This window comes from Oryx dammah, unplaced genomic scaffold (genome assembly GCF_014754425.2).
Source record: "Oryx dammah isolate SB20612 unplaced genomic scaffold, SCBI_Odam_1.1 HiC_scaffold_29, whole genome shotgun sequence".
Taxonomy (NCBI): Eukaryota; Metazoa; Chordata; class Mammalia; order Artiodactyla; family Bovidae; genus Oryx; species Oryx dammah.
The window spans coordinates 41392985-41411052 of record NW_024070213.1 but is presented as its reverse complement, the minus strand read 5'-3'; the positions used below and the strand labels follow the sequence as shown (position 1 = coordinate 41411052).

General features: G+C 38.0%; 1 protein-coding gene and 1 non-coding gene across 4 annotated transcripts in view; both read right to left on the bottom strand.

The window, feature by feature from the left end:
* The window catches only part of LOC120858545 (FYVE, RhoGEF and PH domain-containing protein 4), a 151983-nt gene that overhangs the window by 59816 nt on the left and 74099 nt on the right, over nt 1-18068 (bottom strand). For all 3 annotated transcript variants that reach the window (XM_040234672.1, XM_040234673.1, XM_040234671.1), the window contains exons 2-4: nt 15420-15572; nt 8140-8320; nt 2738-3242 (exon numbers count right to left, since the gene is read on the bottom strand). In XM_040234672.1, the coding sequence (XP_040090606.1) occupies nt 2738-3242; nt 8140-8320; nt 15420-15572 (839 nt within the window). The remainder of the gene's footprint in view (nt 1-2737; nt 3243-8139; nt 8321-15419; nt 15573-18068) is intronic.
* TRNAW-CCA lies at nt 7746-7817 on the bottom strand. The gene has a single exon. It is a non-coding gene; the product is annotated as a tRNA-Trp (tRNA).

Genomic DNA, 18068 nt, shown 5'->3' with positions numbered 1-18068 from the left:
AACACTTCCCGGGTGTGCCAGTGGTAAAGAATGCATCTGCCAATGCAGGAGACATGAGAGACGTGGGTTTGATCCCTGGGTCAGGGAAGATGCCCTGGAGAAGGAAATGGCAACCCACCTCAGTATTCTTGCCTGGAGAATCTCACGGACAGAGGAGCCTGGCGGGCTACAGTCCATGGGGTTGCAGAGTCAGATATGACCGAAACAACTTATCGTTAGAATCAGGAATGAACACAAAAACCTTGTAAAGCCACTATGTGCTTAGTTGCTCAGTTGTGTCTGACTCTTTGTGACCCCATGGACTGTAGCCTGCCAGTCTCCTCTGTCCATGGGGATTCTCCAGGCAAGAATACTGGAGTGGCTTGCCACGCCTTTCTCCAGGAAAGCAATGATACTTCAATTAAAAAAAAAAAAAATTCCTGGTTCCAATTATTTGGTCCACAATACACTATTAACCAAAAAAATTTTTTAATTTTACTTTTAAAATTGTGGTAAAATACACTTAACATAAAATGTATTCTCCTAACATTGCTAACATTTATCTTTGCATTTTGGAACAAGGAAAGGCAATGTAACAAGCACTAGAGCAACAAAGGAGAACACATCGTCACCATGTAGAAATTAAATCCTAATAGCCCTTTTTAGATGGGGGACTCATGTAGTATTTGGACCAATAGCTCTGAAGAGAAAACTTAATTTTTCTTCCTACATATAGCATGTGCCAACTATTGCTTAAATGCCCATTAGGAGAAAGATCAGATGTACATGTTTCACTAATGTAACAGGAAGCCCTATTAAGTCTCTCCCAAACCATGTAAGAAAACATCTATGAAAATGTATATATACATAATAATACATGACAGGGGGGGAAAAAGTAGCACCCAGCAACCACAGACATCATCACCAATTAAAATATTTCCCTTAATAAAAACAGTTCTTGCTGTTTTACTGATACTTTCTGGTGGCACCATCCCACCTGTAAAATGACAGATTGAGCCTTGAGTTCTTTGATTCTAAAATTCTCTTCCATTCAAAGTAATTTAAGCACAGAGACACTAAAATCTACTACTATACTGAGATGTAAAGAGATTCACTTTGTATGGTCCTGTTTCTTTAATGTTTCAGATATTGTTACCAAGGATGACTCACTTTCTCCCACCCACTTCCTTATTTAAACTTTCTCTGATTCACAGTCAGCATTTAAAATTAAACCTCTGGCATTTTGCCTATTTGTGACATTTTTCAGGGTCACTGTGAATTGAACTATAAGAAAGATTTCACTTTAAAGTTCTGAACACATCAATCAATCATTTTTACTCTAATATTTTAGTATCAGTCTTTTTGAATTTTTGCCTATGGTAGTGCCACTTAAGACACTGCTGCTGCTAAGTCACTTCAGTCGTGTTTGACTCTGTGCGACCCCATAGACGGCAGCCCACCAGGCTCCCCCTGGGATTCTCCAGGCAAGAACACTGGAGTGGGTTGCCATTTCCTTCTCCAATGCATGAAAGTGAAAAGTGAAAGTGAAGTCGCTCAGTCGTATCCAACTTGTAGTGACCCCATGGACTGCAGCCTACCAGGCTTCTCCGTCCATGGGATTTTCCAGGCAAAACTACTGGAGTGGGATGCCATTGCCTTCTCTGACTTAACACACAGTATCATAAAAAAAAAATTCTAAACAGATTTAGGACTTGGATTTGTCATTTACAAATCTTCCTATAGTTGTCCAATTTTTAATTCTCAACTCTCCTACCCAGATTATTATTTATAATCAATAAGAGAGACTAAACAATGGAAACCTTTTTTCCTTGTCTTCAGAATTATAAACAACTCTCCACTCCAGGGAACTCTATAATAATGCTGATATGGCATCTCTGATCCAAGAAATTCCAAATGGAATTGGAATTTCAAATTCTAAATTCTCAATATGTAAAAGCCATATTTATTGATCTTCCCAAAGCACTAAATTGACACAAATAAAGAATACAAATGCAGTGGTCTTGTTACTGAAGTTGTATAAAAGTTTCTGCTGTAGTACAGGTAGGTTCATCAGCAAATCAGCCATTTATTAGCTTAGAAATGCCACTCAGGTGGTTTATCAAACTGCTGCTCTGTTTAGAAAGGAAGTGAACTTCTAGTCTGCCACAGTCCCACCTCTCCTTAGCCTATCACTCATGGCTGCTGCATTCACTGACATTTACTGCAATTAGGCATTTATGCTTGTGACTTCTTGAATCAAGACACAATATTGGCTTGAGAGTCAAGGTACAAGGTGTCTGGGCTTTTACTATGAGTCTGGAACAGCATTTAAGCTTCCCGGGACTATTTTTTCTTCTATAAATGAACTACTGAACTAAGATGATTTTTAGGATTAAATAATTTCCTGTTACTCAGACCATAAATATTGGGGATGCAGCCCCGTGCTTATTATTAGGGATGCCCATATGTTTATGGGGAGCAATTCTGATGTAAATATAAACACTAGGTTTGTGGTTTTCCTATATCAAAGTCTTTACACTGTTCTGAATCTTGAAATAATAATAGAGAGACCAACAGAAATTATATAGAAGAAAAAAAAGTGTCTCCTCACAGAGTAGGGGAATCATGCATCAGCAGCTACAGCTTGAAAACTGCTGAACTGGTGGTGAGGGTGGTCAGACTTATTCATCACATAAGTGATTAAAGTAAGTTCAAACCGTAGTGGAATAGTTAGTGCTTCCTCCTACTTATGCTTTACCTTCATTTCATGGTGCTGGTCCAGCTGTTCCAGTTCTAGGGGGCTTTCTTCACTTTCCCTCTCCTGTACCTTGGCTTCTGTGTCTGTCCTTTCCTCTTCCAGGGGGAGCACAGGGCTGGCACGTAAAGTCCTGCAGCTACTGTCAGAAGCATCTTCATGACAGCTATTTGTTGTGGGTGATGCAGGGCCTGTGGTTGTTTCTTGTTTTTCTCCATTCACTAAGCTTGTATCGGGCAAGGGTTCAGAAGTTTGAATAGGAGTATCTGGGCTAAGAGTGGCCGCCTTGTCCTCCTCACATTCCGCCTGGTTTTGTGCTGCTACCATACCATTAGCCACACAAGTCTGTTCACCCTGAGATTGATCTGTACCATTTCCCTGCTTCTGTGGTGAGTGCTGGGAGAGTTTCTGCTGAGGTGTGGCTGTCAATCCATGCCTTCCTGGGGTTCTAGGAGCATTTAGGTTCACAGCAGAATCTTTTTTCAAATCGCTGTAATTTGATAAAGTGCTAAAAGATAAAACACAAAGGAAGTATGAAAATGCTGGCACAGACAAGTTCTAGAATAAAAACAAATTCGTTCCAGTTGTTTAGGGACATTTAGTGAAGATATCCGCACCCCCACCTTGGTTTTAGAAACTTAGATAAAAAGTGGTAGAGTAGCTCTCAGTTGTTCAGGATGTTATCTACACTCAAATAAACACTTAAATAAAGATGATAAGCCTGAGCTTTACCTATAGGTTTGGAAACATTTCCTTAAAGACGTAGATGTGAGAAATATATTTAATAAGGCCACCTTATCCCAAGATTTTTACTTTCTTAACATTTTAAAGACAAGTATAGTCAGCCCTCAATTAATGAACAGGTTAGAAACCAAAGATTATTTGTCTCTGGAAAGCAGACACATTTCTCAAAAACCTTACTGCACACATTGCCACAGCATCCTAACTGGTCTTTCTGCTTCCACAGAGATGCCCTCCAGTCCCAGGTAGGTCACAGAAGTCAAACTGTGAGTGAGGGCTTCCCCGAACACTTGAAGGTAAATCTGGCATCTTAATCACGGCCTACAAGATTCTGTATACCCTAGCCCCTACTAGCTCTGGCCTCATTAAATTCTATTCTCGTTTCACTCACTGTGCTCTTATATTAGTCACTTTGCTGTTCCCATACGCTGTTCCCATACGCAATAAGCAAATGTGCATATCTAAGCTGTATGGTTTGCGCCTTCCCATTATTCATGTTTCTGCTCAGATGTCACCTCAAAGAGGCTTAAGTTTAACTGCCAGTATATAGAAATGCTTCTGTGGAAATACTAATGTAGTACTTTATCTAGGATTCCAGGAAGGAAAAATATAAAATTCTGGACTTCAGTCTTGAAGAGATTCTTATAACCTAATGAGGAGAAAAAATTAAAACAGACTAATACTCTGTGACGGTACAAATGTACCCATCTTGTTCTCTGCTTTATTCCCACCTCTTAGCATAGCACTTGGTATATAACAATGCTCAATAAAAAGTGGAGGAACAATAGAATCACTAATTGTGATGATGATCATAACAGTAATTCAATAATACCAACTAACATTTATTAAGTGCCAGAAACCACATTAGGCCCTTTACATAGATTATCTTGTTCCATATCATAAATAATTCCAAAGTAGGGACCCCATAATACAGGCTTAGAAACCTAGATAATGTGGCCAATGTAATGTGGCTAACAAACAGTAAGAAAGCAGTCAGAGAAGACAAAAAACACAGTGAGGTTTACTATCACAAGAAGGGAAGGAAAAATTTGGTAGGGGGTAAACGTCTTATAAAAGTTGGAGGTTGTCCATAGACTTAGAAAACAAACCTATGGTTGCTGGGGGGAAGGGATAGTTAGGGATTTGGGGAAGGTCATGTACACACTGCTATATTTAAAATGGATAACCAACAAAGACCTATAGTACAGCACATGAAACTCTGCTCAATGTTATGTACCAGCCTGGATGGGAGTAGGGTTTGGGGGAGAGTGGATACATATATATACATGGCTGAGGTACTCTGCTGTTCATGTGAAACTATCACAACATTGCTCATCAGCTATACCATAATATGAAATATTTTTGGTGTTAAAAAAAAAAAGAGGTTGCTAGTATAAGTAAATGTGACATCTTCCACTACTGATGTCTGCCTTCTAGGAGCATATTCCTTAGGCCTAACTGAAAATGCTGGTTTAAAACTAAACATTCAAAAACCTGAGCTCATGGGATCCAGTCACATCACTTCATGGCAAATAGATGGGGAAACAATAGAAACTGAAAGACTTTATTTTCTTGGGCTCCAAAATCACTGCAAATGGTGACTGCAGCCATGAAATAAAAAGATGCTTGCTCCTTGGAAGAAAAGCTATGACAAACCTAGACAGCATGTTAAAAAGCAGAGACATTACTTTGTCAACAAAGGTCCATATATTCGAAACTATGGTTTTTCCAGTAGCCATGTACAGATGTGCTAGTTGGACCATAAAAAAGGCTGAGTGCAAAAGGACTGATGCTTTTGAACTGTGGTGTTGGAGAAGACTCTTGAGAGTCCCTTGGACTGCAAGATCAAACCAGTCAACCCTAAAGGAAATTAGTCCTGAATATTTGTTGGAAGGACTGATGCTGAAGCTACAGTACTTTGGCCACCTGATGCGAAGAGTTGATTCATTAAAAAAGGCCCTGACACTGAGAAGGATTGAAGGCAGGAGGAGAAGGGGATGACAGAGGACGAGATGGTTGGATGGCATCACCGACTCAATGGACATGAGTTCGAACAAGCTCTGGGAGCTGGTGATGGACAGGGAAGCCTGGCGTATTGCGGTCCATGGGGTCGCAAAGAGTCAGAAACAACTGATGAACAACAAATTTCTCCAAAAGCCCTTCAAGATATGAATCATACTGTCCTTTACCTGGACACATTAGTGTCCAGCAATAAAAGGACAGATCCTCAGAAGATCCTCCAAACCAAACTCTGGACTTACTTAGGAATTTTGGAAAGGACTACTGTGAACAAGAAACAAGGATCTCCTGTAATAAGTGACATCCAGAGGATATGCATGGGAGAGCCGGGTAGGATAAGGTGGGGAGGGAAGCCACACTGCAGGTACATGAACCCCACTCAACAAGAAATAAAAACTTCCCATTCAAGTCCTATAGACATAATGCAACAGAAGCCCCTTCAGATACTTTTCAGGGCCTGCTCCTATGGGTAATACTTCATTAAAAACATATAATTTTTTTTTGTACTGGCAGTGGATTTCTGCCACAAGTACATCCCTTCACCAGATTGGCCCAAATGCTCACATTACAGCCTACCTGCTCTTAGAACAATTTTGCTTAAAATGTCATACATTACAGCACATCTTTCCTTAGAGCCAACCTTCAAGCTTTTCATGAAAAAAAGGCTTTGAATCTGTTAACTGTAAAAGAAAACTGATTTGGAAGAATATATTGAAAAAATAACCAATATGGGAAAACTGCACTTTTTGTGTATGGAGAGAAATAACACTGGGTTACCAAAATAGTGAGGAGTATTGACCGATTTGGGGCTTCCCAAAGTTATACCCAAATCTGAGGATACAGGCTCTGGCATGTAATATGAACAGGGGTTGGGGCCCACCCCCCCCCTTTTATTATGAAGTCACTGGACATGGACCTGGGAATCTGCAAACATGAGGCACATCACTTTGTGCTACAGAATCAACCTGCCACAGAAAACAATCTTTTCTAGTAAAGATTACTATAATTTAAGATAGCAAAGGTATTAAAAATCCTACCTCAGAGAGTGAAATGTTGAAATTTAAATATTATGACAAGATTATGACATAACTGATCAAGAGCGAAAAAATTAAGACAGGCTTCTGAACTACTCTTCTCCAGAATCTGTTACTAAATATAGTCTCACAAATGAAGGACATTGCAGTTTTGCATTTGGTCACTATTTCTAGAAGCTGTTGAAAGTATTTTCAAGCTATGATTCACTACATAAATAAAAATGTGTCCTGCAAATAAAAAACGAAATCATCTAATGGATTACCATTCCCAAATATTAAACTAGAATAAATGGAAATATTTGGCTTCAAGGATGAAAGTGAAGTTAAATATATTGTTTAATTATATATAGACTTTTGACATATAATAAAATCTTTCTGATAAATTTAAAAAAATTATATTTAAGTCAGTGATGAGAATTCTAAGAAAAAACAACTGAGGGTCATATAAGCAGAAAAGTAACTTATATGAGTTTGTTTTTATCTTTAATTGAGAAACATACATTTAGCTACTTTTTTTAAACAGAGCTAAATAATAAAAAATTATATCTAATAAATACACACAGATTTAACATAAATTTAGCTACTGCCAGTATCTCTTCATGAACCTAGAATACTATAGGGGTATGGAGAGAGGAAAAACAGACTGAATGGATACAGATCTATACTAAATAAAATGGAATAGAAAGAAAAGATGGGACAGGCCCATAGAAGTTCATTCAAGCATACAAATGAGAAACAGACAGATATAACTTCCTGCCCTTCCAACCCAGATATCCAGTGACCAATGGAATGACCGACCACAAGAAGCAACAACACATGGAATGACGTACACAGACACAGAGGAAGCAAGGTGTACACAGTGCATAATGCCATGAGAAGGCTGGGGCAGAAAGCACTGCATGCAAACAAATATGATAAATGACAATTCACATAGGGAAGACTGTTGTTCAGTCGCTAAGTTGTGTTCGACTCTTTGTAAACACATGGATTATAGCATGCCAGGCTCCTCTGTCCCCTTCATGGATCACAGCTTTGTTATAGCGAAGGGGCTTGTGTAACTCAATGAAGCTATAAGTAAGTAAGTAAGTAAGTAAAGTCACTCAGTTGTGTCCGACTCTTTGTGACCCCGTGGACTGCAGCCCACCAGGCTCCTCAGTCCATGGGATTCTCCAGGCAAGAATACTGGAGTGGGTTGCCATTTCCTTCTCCAGGGAATCTTCCCGACCCAGGGATCGAACCTGGGTCTCCCGCATTGGAGGCAGACGCTTTAACCTCTGAGCCACCAGGGAAGCCCAATGAAGCTATGAGCCATGCCATACAGGGCAACCCAAGACAGACAGGTCATAGTGAAGAATTCTGAAAATTTACACTGGAGAAGGAAATGGCAACCCACTCCAGTATTCTTGTCTGGAGAACCCCATGGACAGTATGAAAACACAAAAAGGGCAAGATTAGCATTTTAAAAATTCACTCTTTCTAAAGGGCTACCACATCTAATGGAATAAAAAACTTTATATTTTTATTTTTAAATCTACATCTCTATCATACATTTTTTTCAAAAATCAGCTTTAGTCTCCCCTCAGCCTTCTCCCATTGTAAGTTAGCTCTTACCTGCCTCCTTCAAAGCGACTGATGAGATCTGATATCTTACTGGGTTTTTCCTTTGAGACACAAGCAGAGGCAGGTTTAACTTCCTCCATCCTTGGTTTTGCACTAGATAAAGCTTTATGCCTAGGAGTTTGGTGTATACTGGTCGAAGGTAAATTCTGCAGGTGTAGTGGCTTTGGAGGCACTGTAGAAAAAGAATTCATAGAATTCAGTATTTCACTGATATTTGTTCCTTAGCAAAAAAATCCTAGTGTCCTTGGTGCAAAAATCTTTACCATTACCAAATATTTGTTAAGAGATCTGTCAAATTTGGGCTGAACCTTAACCAAGATACCTTTATCTATCTTGGATACTTGTTCTGTGTCCTGTAGAAGTCCAATATCCAAGATTCAAGAGGTTATTTTAATTTTAAGTGATTTTAAAATATGGCTTTAGTAAACATCTATGGATCTACATATGACTAAGGCATTCCAAACTCTACTAGAGATGACATAGCAGATTTTTATCTAAACAGAGAAAGGAAAGTTCTAAATTTGAAATGAATTCCAAATATACCTTGCTTGCTATAAAAGAGATTTTCTAATAATTAGAGTGATAAAAGATATATTAAACTCCAGAGGTAGTAGGTTAGACATAAAGCCAACAAAAAAAAAAAAACAAATGATATTAATATAATGTTGCATTACTTAGAGCATCTTCTCAGTTAAGAAAAGCACTGTATCTCATTTGATCTTAGATGAATTTTTTTCTTTGCAGACCTCTGAGATAGATCATTATTTGCCTCCTATGTCTATGAAGGCTTAGAGAGCTTAAGTGATTATTGGCCTGGGGTAACAAGCCTGATCAGATTTTATAACTGGTACCCAGACTCTAGCTTCTTCCATCATTAGCACTGCTTCTCATCATAAATCTGCAAAAGGTGGTTACAGAACTTAGACTGCTACATTAATAGTTGCCTAGCATTAATACACCACATATAATCTGCTTACTAATAAGTTTCCACTCAACAGAATATGAACAGATCATTTCCAAAATACTAAAATCTACAGGTTTTCTCTAATAGATGAGAAATTCTGTATCTGAGAAAACATAATATGCCATAAATGCTTAATCAGTACAAGAATTACTTCAATTCTGAAAACCAGTACAGTATCATTTTTCTCTTCAATTAACATTCTGGGTAAAATAATATATAACTAAATATGTTTCAATAAATCAAATAGAATCATCTCCATTTATTTTTTTAATCCTTTTCCTAACTTCCTGAAAATGGGTGGAGAATCATGTCTTCTTCTAACTACATGCCCCTTTTCCTGGAGCTGGTTACCCTGGTTTTCAGTAATCTTATCTCTTTTATAAACTCAGCAAGCTGACAGTTGTCTGATGCTTACTGGCCTAGATTTCATCATTTCTGTTTCAGTAATCAATCCTTACAGAGAGGAGGGAAAACATATATATAACACCATGTGCTATAGGTATAACAATCTACCTCTTTCTCTGTCAACACAAACAAGGAAAAAATTCCAATGAAAAAAATGACATGCTTCTTTTTATGAAAATGATACCATTTTCTAAGATATAATAATATTTGGGGGTGGAAAGAATAGTATAGTAACCATTGAGAAGGAAGGGGCCTAAGCAAGTGTGATATTTGTTCATTTTAAGGAAAATTTTTCTGTGTAGAAAAAATATAAACCAAAATAGCAAACCAGGACAATATTCCACCTCCCCACCAAATAGTTTTAACATTAGTAATAATTTCAGTACTCCTAACTAGAATATGCAAAGGAGGAAGTGAATGTGTTCTTTATCATTCTGCGTCTAAAGAATTATAAAATAACTCTTTCATCTATGGTTTACTCAGTGAACATACCTTCTTTGATACTTGTTGTTTAGTTGCTAACTCGTGTCTAACTCTTTGTGATCCCATGAACGGCAGTATGCCAGGCTTCCCTGTCCTTCACTATCTCCCAGAGCAAGCTCAAATTCATGTCCACTGAGTTGGTGATGACATCCAATCATCTCAACCTTTGCCTACCTACTTCTTCTCTTGCCCTCAATCCTTCCCAGCATCAGGGTGTCTTCCAATGAGTCAGCTCTTCACATCAGGTGGCCAAAACATTAGAGCTTCAGCATTAGTCTTTTCAATGAATATTCAAGGCTGAATTACTTTAAGGTTGACTGGTTTGATCTCCTTTCTCTCCAAGGGACTCTCAAGAGTCTTCTCCAGCACCACAATTCGAATGAATCAATTCTTCAGTGCTCAGCCTTCTTTATGGTCGAATTCTCATATCTATAGGTGACTACTGGAAAAACCATAGCTTTGACTGTAGAGTGATGTCTCTGCTTTTCAACACACTGTCTGTTTGTCATAGCTTTTCTTCCAAGGAGCAAGCATCTTTTATTTTTGTGGCTGCAGTCACCATCTGCAGTGATTTTGGAGCCCAAGAAAAGAAAATCTGTCACTGTTTCCATTTTCCTCCCATCTATTTGCCATGAAGTGATGGAACTGGATGCGATGATCTTCGTTTTTTGAATGTTTATCTTTAAGTCAGCCTTTTCACTTTCCTCTTTCACCTTCATCAAGAGGCTGTTTAGTTCATCTTTACTTTCTGCCAATAGACTGGTATCATCTGCACATAGGTTACTGATATTTCTCCAGGCAATCATGATCCCAGCTTGTGAGTCTTCCGGCCAGGCTTTTTGGATGATGTACTCTGCATGTAAGTTAAATAAGCAGGGTAACAATACATAGCCTTGTCCTACTGCATATTTACTGATTTTGAACCAGTCCATTTTTCCATGTCTGCTTCTAACTATCCCTTCTTGTCCTGTATTCAGGTTTCTCAGGAGACAGCTAAGGTAGTCTGGTATTCCTATCTCTTTAAGGATTTTCCGCAGTTCACTGTGATCTACACAGTCAAAAGCTTTAAGTAGTCGATAAAATAGCAGTAGATGCTTTTTTGGAATTCCCTTGCTTTTTCTAGGATCCAACGGACATTGGCAATTTGATCTCTGGTTCCTCTGCCTTTTCTAAATCTAGTTTGTACATCTGGATGTTGTTGGTTCATGTACTATTAAAGCCTAGCTTGAAGGATTTTAAGCATTACTTTGCTAGCATGTGAAATGAGCTCAACTGTATGCAAGTTTTATATAACTAACAACTGACAGAATAGGTTAAGCAATGTTTGGAGAGATCAGTAGTCTAGTCAAGGACATGGCAATGACATGCTGACTTTGAGGTCTCTCATTGATAATAAGTAAAATGGGCTCCACTAGAGTTAATTGCACAGATACTAAATAGAACAAAAAAAATTTAATTATTAAAAATTTCCAAATATGCAAAATAATTAGAGAATGAAAAAGAAAGTATTTGCCACTCTCAACTGAAAGAAAAATATATAACAGAAAAGTTGTGAGTTAAGGTTTACAGGGACCTTACTGAGGACTATAGCAGGGAGACAGCCTCTCAGTTAGATCTGAAGAACTGCTCCAAAGAGTTAAAGAAGGGGCCAAGATAAATATGAGCCTTTTTTTGCTGGGAAAAATATGTAGTCAAGCACAAAAAGATTACTACTAATCGCAGAGTCAGACACGACTGAGCAACTGAACTGAAACACCAAAGAACAGAAAGATACCTTAAGGTACCGAATTTTCCTCCGGGAACACATTTAGTGGGATATTAGCTTGATCCCTGTAGAACTGGAATGGCAGGTAACATTTTTTTTTCCTTTATACCAGTTTAAATTTTCAGATTACCAGTAGGTTTCTATTACTCTTATTTTACTTACTATGAAAAACATCTGGCTATATATTAATACATTATAAATTTATAACATACGTTAAGAAGCATTATATATAGAATTCAGCATTATACATAGAATGCTTTACTTTAGAAGCAGATGAAATGAATTACTTAATTGAATGAATCAAATTATTTACTTAAATTATTGGAACAATAATGTGACTTTCAAAGATGAAAAATTTTTAAACATTAAGGTTTAATGATTGAGAAGGGACAGTATGTGGGCTTTATCAAAGTAATTAACTATGTAGAATGTTGTGGATCAAAGTTCCTAAGAGAAAAACTATGACTATCTTTAACTGCTAAGGAAATTCTTTTGAGTTATGTCTAGCATGGCAGAAAATAGGCCAATATTAGAAGTGGTGAACAAGAAAGACTTAGTAATTGGAGTTGCTCAGTAATTTGATTTACTAGTAGGACTGGTATGAAGTGAATAAGCCATTGTTTCCCAAGGCCTTAGGGTATTTTCTGAGGCAAAACAACCTCTAACTATTATTACTACATAATTACTACTAATAAAAGTTGTAAATATTCTCTCCTTTTAAAAATCACCATAGTAAACTGCAGCCATGATATTATTAGCACTTCACATGAAAAACAAACAAATGTGACTTAATTGGTGTGTGTGCGCTCAGATGCACCCAACTCGTTGCTACCCTATAGACTGTGGCCTGCCAGGCTCCTATGTCCATGGGATTCTCCAGGCAAGAATACTGGAGTGGGTTGCCATTTCCTCCTCCAGGGGATCTTCCTGACCCAGGGACTGAACCTGTATCTTCTGCATCTCCTGCATTGGCAGGCAGACTCTTTACCACTGAGCCACCTGGGAAGTCCAAGATTTAATTATGAGCTATTTTTAGGATCTAGATCACAGTTTCTCCAACTCATGCTATTTCAGGTCAGATCATTCCTTGTTAGGTGGAAAAGGCTGACCTGTGCATTGTAGAATGTTGAGCAGCATCCCTATTCTCTACTTACTAGATGCCAGTAGCAAATCCCAAATGTGGCAAGCCAAAAAAAACGTCTCCAGATAATACCAGTGAGCACTGGAGTTGGTGCCACAGGCCTGCAAAATTATCTCCAGTTGAGAATTACTGACCTAGAATAAGAGTCTTCAACTGAAGTAAAATTACATAATGGCTCCTGAAGCCTTAGCAGCAGCATCATGCATAATTTATAAACAATTTGCCAGGAAGTGGGCATAAAGGTGTCAGTGTGATAATCCCTCAGTCTGAGCAGGAAGTCCCCACTGGTATCACCTTCATTTCTCAACCAACCTCAGTCACCCAAATGTTCTTAAGGATTTGGAGAAATTAAAAGTGGCTTCTCTCTGCTAAAGGGTGGGAAATACTATCAATCAGTCAAGTCAGTAAGATCTATATAGCAGCTGATCTGACAATATCAAGATATAGGCTCATTTCAGGACATTGGCCTCTATGTAGGGGCTTCCTAGGTGGCCAAGTGGTAAAAACTCTGCCACCAATGCAGGAGACTCGGGAAATGCTGGGTCAATCTCTGGGTAGGGAAGACCCCCTGAAGGAGGAAATGGTAACCCACTCCAGTATTCTTGCCTGGAAAATCCCATGGACAGAGAAGCCTGGCAGGCTGCAGTCCATCAAATCATAAAGAGTTGGTTTGGACATGACTGAGTGACATAGCACAACAGTCTCTACATGTCGTACATTCCAGGTTTTAAACAAAGAACAGCAGAAACAAAGTAAAAGAAACATGGTGATGGAGCAAGATTCACTCAGCGAGTATTACTGAAGGCCTGCTACACTGTGTGCGAGATACAGGGAACACAGTAGTGTAAAAAGCAGAAAAAAACCCAAACATGGACAAGTTAAATAGTAGACCAGTCTGTAATGAATGAGAAAAACCAAAGAAGAGATGATTAAATGTGAGATTTAAGGGGTGATAGTGGAGCTAGAAGTTTAGCTGGTGCAGGAAGCAGGTCAGGAAAGCGCCAAACAATGAGAATATTTTGGAAAAAAGTATACTCTATGTTGTTTATTTTATATCTGGAAATACTCTGTTGTTATGCAAAAAATATATGTATATATAAAAATCCACATTCAAGATAGAAAATAATCACATATGTTTAACTAGCAACACACAGACTTCAGTAGAACTACAAGCAGCAAAGTCGGTGCTTTCTCCCTAAACAGCAGGGTTATTTTGGCACATGGCAGCTCAGAAAGAACATGGCTATAATTTATCTCAATGAACTAAAAACAATGAAGTGATACAATACATCTTTCTAAAACAGTCTTTATTAATAATTAAACTCTTGCTTTTCATCTGGGGAATTACATAAAATTGAATTGCATTTACTTCTTACATTTTTTACTTTATTTGAGGTCAGCTTACAACTAATGAGCAAGGTGGCATTTTGTATTGTACAAATAAAATGACTTTAATCATGATTAGAAAAATTTCTATTTTCATATTTACAATGTTATAAAGGAATATGGTCAAAGATTGAGGTTATAAACTCATCAATCAGTTATTCACTTGAATTTCCAATTATCTGACGTTGTTTGATAGCCTGTATCTTATACCATCACCAATATAACTAGTAGTAAGAACAATAAGAAAAATAGCCTGTGATTGAGAAGACTCCATTCTAACCTCCCTTTAAAAATCTCTTTCAGAAAAATTTAAAACAAGAACAAGAAAAGAGACCAAAAAAATACAAATAATCCAAACAGAAATTGATTTTTTTTAAATATAGTGATTCTGAAAATGCCTAGTGTTGTTTCCTGACTGAATGTTCAGCATTTGATATAAATGAAAATACATTTGAAACAAACTACATGTTAAGCCAGTGTAGCATAGTTTTGTGTTATACTTCAGAAGACCTTGTTCTCAATCAAATCAAAATTACAGTTTTGTGCTTCTTAAAGTTAATTACCATTTACTAGAAGTTTACTTGTAAAATGAAATGGTTACTGAGCAAAGCATTTAAAAATTTTCATCACTAAAAATTTTCCCCTCATTGGATGCTCAATTCTTGGATGAAGGGACTCAGTTTTTCTGGATGACTTTTTACCAAGGAGCCTGAAAAGCCCCACTTTCTTATATTGTAAAATCGCATTCTAGCTAAGTATCTTAAAGCATTGTTTTAGAATGATCTGTTTCACAGACCCTCTCACATTTATAAAGTCATGACAACTTCGACAGTACTTCTAAGTACATATTAATTTGTTCTCTGCAGTATGTCAAGCATAGTGCATGAAGAGATCACATTTCCATTAAGGGGACATATAAACAATTTATGAAAAGAGTCATAATAGGGAAATATAGAAGTATTTTCAGAGTAGAAACCCTGCCTGACTTTTCTCCTGAAAAAACAAATGCACCCAATTCCTCAATTTATAGCTTAAAACTCTTTCTGAGTGATCATCATTCCTTTGTGTCACTTTCTTCAATGAACAAAGCACCCAAGTTAATTAAAAAAAAAAACCCAACAGCATACCTTGTGGCTTTGGACTTGCAGCTAAGTGTTTTGCTGGCGTTTTCCCATTTATTCCCTGAGCCTCTTCATCAGATGCATTCTGATCAATCAGTGTGGTTGTGCTGCTTTTCAAGCAAGGTGGAACTATAGTGATCTTTGGACAGATACTGCTGCCTGGGAGAGTTCACAAAGAAAAGACAGGTAAATAATGATGTGGAGCATAACCATGTCTTGTGATTTAATTTCTTCTGACCCCATAAAACAAAAACAGTCACAGTTACAAGACTAAGCACTGAAATACTTTTCCCATGTGTGCTGGCCTTGACAGAGTTTTCCTGAGAAAGACCTCTTTCCATGTGCTTGAGAAACCTTATAACATATGCTGACAAGAGATTGCTGACTTCTACTACTACTACAACACACACACACACATACACACACACTCTCACTCTTTCTCTCCCCATCCCTTTCCTTGCAGGGACACAGACAGGACAGAATGTAGCTGGTATGATGCAGGCGAAGGAGAGGATCAAAGGGCCTAGCACGAATCTGCTAAGAGTTTCTTTCCAAGATCCATTCAGTTGCCAGTCATCAAGTGGCTCAAAAGAACAAAGCAGGAAAGCACAAACGTGACAGTTGTCTTGAAGACTCCAGAAGAATGGCTTGATTACAAATGAAGAAATACACACACCATGTCCCTCTTTTTACTAACTTACTCAGACTCCAAATCAATGTTATCAATGCCCATGTTTTTAAAAAATGATGAGATTATGTATGTAACACTCATATTTAGTTACAACTCAAAATCTTTAAAACACTGCAATGCTTTAAAATACTGAAATACATCATGAGACACAGAGAATAGATCAATTCTCAGTTCAATTTCTGATAAATACTGAATTTCAGAGACTTTTAAAGAAATCATATGATAGTGTTTATATACACATATTAAGTTTTCCCCCCTTCTAGCTGGCACAGTGGTATTACAACAGACTGAACCTGTTTAGGAGAAAATAAAAGTTATGTATGCCATTTAAGAAACTAATCTAAGAAAGTTTATTTTCATAGAATCCAAATATCTAAAATGAGATCTATTAAAGATAAAAGGCCTTAATTATTACTCAAAACAAGAAAAACTAATAAAATCCAACAACTTTCTATTGAGTAAAAAAATTCCCTTTTCCTTCAACTGATTATTGGGTTGCTACTGCTAAGTCGCTTCAGTCGTGTCCGACTCTGTGTGACCATAGACGGCAGCCTACCAGGCTCCCCCGTCCCTGGGATTCTCCAGGCAAGAACACTGGAGTGGGTTGCCATTTCCTTCTCCAACTATGCTGCTGCTGCTGCTGCTGCTGCTGCTAAGTCGCTTCAGTCGTGTCCAACTCTGTGTGACCCCATAGACAGCAGCCCAACAGGCTCCTCTGTCCCTGGGATTCTCCAGGCAAGAACACTGGAGTGGGTTGCCATTTCCTTCTCCAATGCATGAAAGTGAAAAGTGAAAATGAAGTCGCTCAGTCATGTCTGACTCTTAGCGACCCCATGGACTGCAGCCTACCAGGCTCCTCCATCCATGGGATTCTCCAGGCAAGAGTACTGGAGTGGGGTGCCATTGCCTTCTCCGGACTAAAAACTATAATACTGCTTTATTTTCTGGGTACACCTTAAAATGTATCTAGGTAAAATAAGTTTTAGAAGATTTAATAGTTGCAAGTATTGTCTGAGAAGTTATTAGAGACCAAATGCTAAAATACATTAAATGAGTTTCATCAGGTACCCTTCTGCTAAAATGGACTGCCATCTAAATAAAGCATTGTTTAGCCAAACATAACAAAGGCCATGAATGCAAGGTTTAAGGAACATTATGTGACAGCATATTGGTAAAATAAGCAAAGAAATAAAAGCTAAGTCTTCAAATGTATGACCTTATCTACCTTCTTAGAAAAACCAATTTAGTAGTCAAAGTATATCTGGGAAAACCCGCAGTGTACCATCCAGCCACTTAGTCTTTTAGGGGCATTAGAATTTTTGTTCCACAAATATCTCAAGAATGGCTTAGTATCTGAAAGATTACCTGCTGGGGTCTAGTGAAGGATGGCCTTGGGGCAGAAACTGAAAAGCCACAGCCCAACTACAAAACAGAGGCAGAAACTGCAACCTAACAGTAAAATGAGACACTGTGAAAGCAAAAATACAGCTTTAGAGATGATTTATGGTAACAAAACAATAAAAGGGGGCCAGCTGGAGGGGGTAAATGAGAAAACAAATTAAATTGAATCCTGAAAAAAATAGACACCACTGCTACATATTAAAAGATGAAGCTACTTTAATAACTAACCTATCTAGAAACAAAAAATGTCTTGAATAATTAATTTTTAACTGAAAACTAGGCACTTAATTTCTGGATAGCAAACTTATATGATCTGATGGGTTTAAGTTAGTTAGTTCAGTTGCTCAGTCGTGTCCGACTCTTTGCGACCTCATGAATCGCAGCACGCCAGGCCTCCCTGTCCATCACCAACTCCCGGAGTTCACTCAGACTCACATCCATCGAGTCAGTGATGCCATCCAGCCATCTCATCCTCTGTCGTCCCCTTCTCCTCCTGCCCCCAATCCCTCCCAGCATCAGAGTCTTTTCCAATGAGTCAACTCTTTGCATGAGGTGGCCAAAGT